Raw genomic sequence first — 7,773 nt, 5'->3', positions numbered from 1 at the left:
AATTTTCCAAATATTTTCTTTTTTTATAATCTACAATTTTTACCCTCAGGCTAATCAAAAAAAAAAAAAATTACGCTCCACCCTATTGTGGAGCATAGTTAGTTATGGCAATTTATTTGTTTTTGATTAATGGGGTTTTGTGGGCGTGGCAGTGGTCCGATTAAGCCCATCAATACCAACCGTCTCATGTCAAATACTTGTTATTTAAGTAAAAGTTTCCAGTATTAAACATTACTTAAGTAGCTGAAAGATGAAAAATTTTACATTTCTTCTGAAGGCAGAGAAAAAAAAATACCAAAAAAATTTGTTATACATATATTTCCTTCTAAATGATTTATTAGATGCATGTGCGTAAATACAAATGTAATTTTACAATATGATGTGCCAGTTCAACCCAATATTTGACACTATAACCATAATAATTTTACTTGTGCAATGCAAATTTAAAATGTTGGTTGGCAACTAAGTAATTGTGGATTTTTTTTCTAAATCAAAGACAATTTATTCTTGGAGCTAAATAACTTTATTCTGTAATGTATTTACCATTTTGAACTATGACCTTTTGTCATCTTTCAGGCAGCATCATAATCCTACTTTCAACAAAAACTTCTGGCTTTTATAAGCAAAAAACTGAATCAGGTACGATTTGACATCAACATCATTATTGAAATTTTTACTATTCAAGGAGTTTTGTAAAGATCGAAACAAAAAGTAATCCGATGGTGCAAGGTAAGGACAAGGACAGGTGGATGTGGCAAAACATCCCAACCAAGCTCCAATAATTTGTGCCGTGTGACCAAAGATGTGTGTGGCCTTGCATTGTCATGATGGAATACAACACCTTTTCGATCTATCAATGCGGGCCGCTTTTCTTCAACTGCATTGTTTAATTGCGTTAGTTGTTGTATGTAGACAACAGAATTGATTGATCGTTCGGTTGGGTGGTAAGAGTTCGAAGTAGACAATTCCTTTATAATCCCACCAAACTGATAACAAAACCTTCTTTTGATGAATACCAGCTTTTGATGTTGTTTGAGCTGGTTCACCTGGCCTGCTCCACGATCTTTTCCGCTCGATATTGTTGTAAAAAAAAGCAAATCTAAAAATTCAACTGAAGCCATCTAAGTGAAATCCGCAATCACTTAGTTGCCAACCCAATAATTTTACATGTGCAATGCAAACTTAAAATATTAAGAAAAAAAAATCATTTTGATGGAATAATGGCGAAATTTGTTAAAAAAAAATAACATCATATGTATTCATACAAACTTTAATCAGACTTACAATTGTGTTAAAATGAAAGAGAAATAAAAAATCTGAGTAAAAGCAGTATGTGCGCGTTACTATTAATAATGAATATAAAATGTAAATAAATCATATCAGTGAGGGCATGCATGATGGCGGTGGGGATTTGGTAAGCAAAGGGGCATAAAAAACTTAATTACAAATAATGGAGATGCGTGTGACAATACAAGCAGTTGCAAAAATCATTGGGAACGCTGATGATTCCTTGTGCTCGCATGTGTTACTTGTATTGAAGGAAAAACAAAAACCGATGATTATATGCAATAACAAGTAATACCCGGCACACATATTCGATAAACAATACAGTAAACATACAAACACATCACGCAATGATTCCGCCGGCTGGCCGCTTGCACACACGCACACCACACACCTTACGCTGGTGCGGCGGCCAGGCAACTAAAACGTGTAACCACCTTCGGGTGCATTCGATTGGCCCGCATTAAATTCGAGCGCACCATTAACCTCCTGTGGCGCCAGCTCCGCTTCAGCATCCTCGCCGCTATTGAAGTATGTATCCACCAGTGCGAAGGCCTTTTTGTATATTTCTTCGTTTTCGTGCTCTTGTAATTTCTCCAGTTTATCCAAACCACCCATCTCCTCGACCATCAAGCAAAGATTCTCTGTGCCGCCCAACTTTTCGGCCAAAACAAACAAATTACCGAGTCCCATGAGTACCACCTTAATGGTGCGCGAATCCTTGGCGTCGAGTAAATCACAGAATGGCTTCAATATTTGATATTTTTCAATCAGATCGATTATTTGTTCAGGTGTGCCACTCGTTGTGGTATTTGTAACGGCCCAAGCGGCTTCTTTTTGCGATTTGAAATCGCCCTTCTCCAATACATGGCGAATGGGTGTGAAAAGACCTGGAGTTATTGGAGGGAATTGATGATAATATTTAGTTTAAAAAATTTTTTCAGGTTAATAACTTTGTTGTTTTGCTTTGCAGAAAGCGAAAGAGTGTGAAATAGCGTGAAAACAGAAAAGTGACAGTGCAAGGCAAATTCACAAATAATAAGTACAAACATGTAAATGAAGATGGTAATCTAGAGTAAAAGTAAAAAGCAATAAACAATAAATATAAGAAACAATTTTATATTATGAAAGAGATTTTGTATCAGAAGAACATTTGAAATAATAAACGACATTCAAGTTCAGGCATTATACTTCGTACAATGGGAATATATATATATATATATATGTATATATATAGCATAAAAGGTTTATAAAATCTTTATCTTGATTTTGAGCGTTCAGTTTTTATGGCAGCTACATATATGCTATAGTGATTCGATCAGAAAAATTTCATCAGAGATTGAAGCATTGTCTATTGAAATATTTTATGTTAAATTTCGTGAAAATAACTCCTCAAATAAAAAATAAAAAAAAGTTGTCCACACAAAGACTATAAAATATTTTATAAGCTATCCGACGTTTCTTACCCTGTTCAGGGTATAAACATCTGTTATATATATATTACAGATTACTTTTAGGCTATATTAATTTTAACCCAATTACCTACATATAAGATTAATAATATTTCTATTAATTATTAAAATACTGCCAAAAAGCATTATGATGTCCTACTTCAGACAATCAACGTTGAATGCCGCCATATTTATTGCATTTTCTTACCACGCTGTTATACAATTTTCTTCATTTTTTAATTAGCGATATAGAGCATGCTTTTTCGCATATTTAAAATTGTATTTGAAAAAAAAATTAAGTTACTTAATTAAATTTTTGTTTACGCTGCAACTATTCATTAATGTTGATGCGCTCAATCTTCAGTCATACAAATATTTAGACACAACTATGACCAAGTTTATTTTTCATTACTCTTCCTTTCCAAATTAACCGGTAAGCAGACCGCGCAAAAGTTTCTAAATGTATGTGTGTATGTATGAGTGTACTTCAAGCGTTCACTAACCATTTGGGCAACTAACTAACAGTTTGATGAAATCAACAATTCCTCATTTGCTATTCAGCTAAACAACTACCCACCAGGATGGCAAATAAAAACCTCGCATTCAAGTGCCTGACTCCATAAAAGCGCTTACAAATACAACATAAATAAGAAAAGTAGCAAAAACAAAGCAAAGCGTAAACAAAGGAGAAAGAAATATAAAATGCAAGCACAAACTTACCAGCATCGATAACGGCCTGAATCTGCTTTGGATTTCCGGCTGTGATATTACTAACCGTCCAGGCGGCCTCCTTTATAATATTACATTTTGGATTTTGTAGCAGAACACCCAATCGGGGTAAACCGCCAGCAGCAATGACTGCGTCCGTCTAGAGGTTTGAGTTGTTGGTGACAGGGCAGTAGGAATTAAATTTTACGCAGGTATTGGCAGGCGACCAAAAATAATAACAAAACCAAGAAATGAAAAAAGAATAAGAAGTGGAAAATCAAATTGTGTACGAGTATGTATGTTTGTATACTTATATTTTTAGTACAAATATAGTAGCAAATATGCAAATGAAATTTGGTGAAACCAAAAAAAAATAAAGGTATGCAAATAAATAAAAAATTAAGATAAAAAATTTTGCTGTGAATTGGAGGCTTAAAACATCAGCACCCAGAAAGTTACAATGCGCCGTAAATAAGCAATGCGAAAAGTAATTTTTGCAAATTGAAAGGCCAAAGTGATACTTCAGCTCGAGGCATAATTTGTATGGAAACAAGTATGGAAAGGCTAAGTTCGGTTGTAACCGAACATTTCATACTCCTACAACTTGCAATAATCAAAGCCTGGGAAATAGCTTCAGGAGTCTTATTCAGGAAAACTTAACAACTTATTTTCAAGCAATTTAATAAATATATACTTATATCGAGTAAGTCAGCAGGACATTTCAAAATCGTGAATATCAGTTAAATAGAGGCTAAGGCAAGTTTTCGCCCAATTTTATCCACATAACATTAGTAAAGCACGATTTCTCAATTTCATTAAAATAACTAACACATTGACCTATATATGTGGTATAAAGTCAACTAGAAGTACGAAAATCTTTTTACTCGGTATATGGGGGCTAATATAAGTATTGAACCAATTCAACCGATTTTTGACACAAGGGTATATTATTAAAAATAAAAAAAAAACACATTTTCCCCGAATTTCTTTTATATTGAGCGATATTTTCGGCAAAAAGTCAGCCATAGGCTCTTGGGTCCACGTTTTCAGTATCTGGCGGCTTGAATAGTTATGGTTCGATTTTGACAATGTTTAGACCTGAGTTGGCATACCTTAAAGGAAATAAAAAAAATTTATTCCGATATATTAATTAGTGCTTGCTTTGTACAATATACTGAAAAGTGAAAAACTATTATACCCTGTAAAAACATGTTGCAAGAGTATAAAAATTCAGTGCGGTAAATGAGTGGTATATAAAAAGCATTGCAATAAATCTTTACCGGATTTGCAAATGACCGAATGTGTCGTTGTAACGGTAGTGATATTATATTTAGATATGATTTTCGTTTAACCAGAATTTTAGCATCTTTTTAATAATTTTTTACAAAGCTTATCTGCTCTATTCACAAAATGCGGCATAGAATAAATTAAAATATAAATGTCTACCTACATATTTTTAAGTTTTTTACGTGCACTGCACTGATACTTATATGATGGATTGGCTAAACACCGAAAAATCGGCAGCGTTACTTCCTTTAAACCGTTTTCGCAGTACAATTCCACTACACAAGCAACCAATTCCATCGGTATAGTCACTAACCTGTGCACCAAAGTTAGTACTACCTTCATCAACATGCTAATCCCGGAATCCGAAGTGGAAATTCGTAAATATTCATTTTCCATTTGTGAAATGTGCAGATTATGCAGCAGCGGAAGCAACATCAATGGCAAACTATCCACACAGACAGACACACACTTAATAGCAAGAATTCGCGCACACAGACACAACACCACCACCATGCCTTCATTAGCTAGTTAAGTACCAGCAGGTTGCCTCAGTGCCACCCTCTCTTTTATACACTCTAGCTTACTTTCTCGCAATTTTAATGCGGATCTGTGTCAAGTAATCGACGCCAGCTTTGAATTCATATGCAAATTTACACATAGTTATGCAAAAACTCGGCGTCCACGCTTTAAGAGGCTAAAGAGAGCCGAGGTAAGTTGTGGCGTGCATAACAGCAAATGATTGCGACCAACCAACCGACGAATGATTCCCAACTGCACAAATGGTGTTTGTTACCGAAAATTTTATATATAGGTATATATATGCATACGACCAGTGCTGCAGAGGGGTAAACAAATATAAATGTAGCTAAAGTCAGATTAACTAGCGCACAGAGAGTAGCACTTATCGTTGGTGCAGGCGTTCCGATCTGCAGTTAAATCTTAAATCACACGTTGTTCTGTTTAGCTGCACTTCCGAATGTGCATTAATGTTTCAATAAGCGTATGTGTTTTTTGACTGTATTCACATTAAAGATCTCAGCGTATACCACTATAAACCTAACACTTATAATTACACTCACCTGCAGATCAGTGCCGGTTACAATATTTCCTACACTGCGTAGTGCTGGCACAATTATAGAAGGCTCGTCAGTGCCAAGCAGTTTAACAAGATGCGTCACTGCCCCTGTGTCGACGACCGCCTGGATTTTCAAATTTTCATCATCCGTCACATATGAGAGCGCCCAACAGGCATCAGCTAACACTTGTGAATCCTCACCTAAGAGCAATCGCGATAGCACGGGCAACAAACGTTTAATCTCTTCAAATGGTGGTGATGGATTTTTGTTGCGGCACAAATTCGACATCAACCAAACAATGTTGCGCAAGAAGGAAAGTGGTGTTTCACAATTTATTAAACCAAGTATACCTTCCACAACATTATGTTGTATGACGATGTCACGTGCTGCTGCTCCGTCACCGGCTATATTACCCAGAGCCCAAACCGCCTGCTCGGCAAGATTAATGGACTTAGATTTCAACAACGCAACAAAATGTGGCACAGCATTTTGCTCGATAACGCAACGTGTTTGTTCCGAAGTGCCAGAAGCGATGTTGGTAAGCGCCCAAGCAGCTTCAAATTGTAGTAAAGGACTATAAACATAACACAAGATATGGAAAATAAAGTCAATAAAATTGCTACGTGTATATTTAACGTTAGTTCGCATACTTCTCGTGATTTTGTAGAAAATGTATGCAAATAGGAACAATGCCATGCCCTATCATTAAATCAATAGGCGGATTACGTTCGCGACTTAGCATTTTACGTGCTGATTGCATGCCTGAGAATTGACGCTCTACATCTTGACTGTTCATAGCGGTAACCATTTCGTCAATGCTCATTGGCACTGGCGATTGGCTATTACTCTCTTTCAGAGGAGATACAATATCCTCATCGTTGATGTTGCGTCGTTTGAAAAGTTGATCCTCTTTCTTTGATTTACGCAACTCCACAGTAACTTCATGGCGACGCATGCGAGACTCCTATGTATCAAAAATATTATTTCATAGTTTAAGAATCCAGTGAGATACTAACCTGTGAGTTAATAGCATTCGATTTGTACGAATTTAAACGTGATGTATCTGATTTACTCATTTTGTTGACGATGAATAATTATGCAGGAAATAAAGAATAATGCAACGATACTAAAAGTTTTGATGAAACAAAAGAAAAGATAATTAGACATATGAAATGTTTGAATTTCTAAAGTGTAATATTTGCTTAAAGCAGAAAATTATTTTCAATTTTCTTTAGCACACAATAATATTCAAATAGATCCTGTTACTCAAAATGGCAGACCAGGTAGAGGATACGTTTTACTTCACAAAGATAGCAGACATTTTATAGTTTACAATCCGAAATGTAAGTACATATATTCAGATTATAGACAATTACTTGATATCCATATGCAACATTGTTTACAATTTTCTAGAAATATTAGCGAATGAAAACCTATATGTCTTTATTTTATCCAATGAATTAGGTTTCAGTTGAAAATAACGTAACTTCAAAAAAAAAAGTGCACAACACAGGTTATTCTCACCTTTTGACACACTACGATTTTCAATAATTAATCACACGCTTCGTGTAGATTTCAATGCAGATAAGTTGAAAAATTAAATAAATTTTAAATGAAAATAATGAAACTATAAATTGAAATGATCTGCTAATTCTTTCTATTCGACTGTCTGCTCAGCGATAAAATGCCGTTTGAAAATTTAAAATTTCCCCTACGATTCACTCAGACTAGACGGGAGACTTTTTGTTTTTGTAGACAACGCACATATTCAGCAAAATGGCAAAAAATATGGAACAAAAAGGCGCAAATTTGATCTTCGCGCAATATCGATAGTGGGTTAAAGTGTGTGAACAGCTGTACCGCTGATGTGTAGAGAAACAGTTCACTTTTTGGCAAACCATTTGCTGTTGTTGTAAACGGCCACTTTTCGCAGTATATGTTGGTATGTTGTCTCACTCTAGCCTGTG

General features: G+C 35.3%; 1 protein-coding gene across 1 annotated transcript; it reads right to left on the bottom strand.

The window, feature by feature from the left end:
- Positions 1-303: 303 nt before the first annotated feature.
- Positions 304-7,507, bottom strand: Pen (karyopherin subunit alpha). Its single transcript, XM_014232485.3, has 6 exons — positions 7,331-7,507; positions 6,823-6,932; positions 6,457-6,770; positions 5,810-6,380; positions 3,456-3,603; positions 304-2,174 (listed from the first exon to the last, which is right to left on the bottom strand). The coding sequence occupies exons 2-6, from the start codon at positions 6,880-6,882 to the stop codon at positions 1,705-1,707; spliced, it is 1,563 nt and encodes a 520-aa protein (XP_014087960.1). The 5' UTR covers positions 6,883-6,932; positions 7,331-7,507; the 3' UTR covers positions 304-1,704.
- Positions 7,508-7,773: the final 266 nt, after the last annotated feature.

This window comes from Bactrocera oleae, chromosome 3 (assembly GCF_042242935.1).
Source record: "Bactrocera oleae isolate idBacOlea1 chromosome 3, idBacOlea1, whole genome shotgun sequence".
Lineage (NCBI taxonomy): Eukaryota > Metazoa > Arthropoda > Insecta > Diptera > Tephritidae > Bactrocera > Bactrocera oleae.
Note: the sequence above shows the minus strand (reverse complement) of the source record. Positions and strands in the feature narration are given on the sequence as shown.

Coding starts and splice junctions, on each gene's coding strand:
- Pen (XM_014232485.3), bottom strand. CDS start 6,882: ATGAGTAAATCAGATACATCACGTTTAAATTCGTACAAATCGAATGCT. Junction 6,381..6,456: donor TTTCTACAAAATCACGAGAA/GTATGCGAACTA, acceptor TTATGTTTATAG/TCCTTTACTACAATTTGAAG. Junction 2,175..3,455: donor TCAGGCCGTTATCGATGCTG/GTAAGTTTGTGC, acceptor CAATAACTCCAG/GTCTTTTCACACCCATTCGC.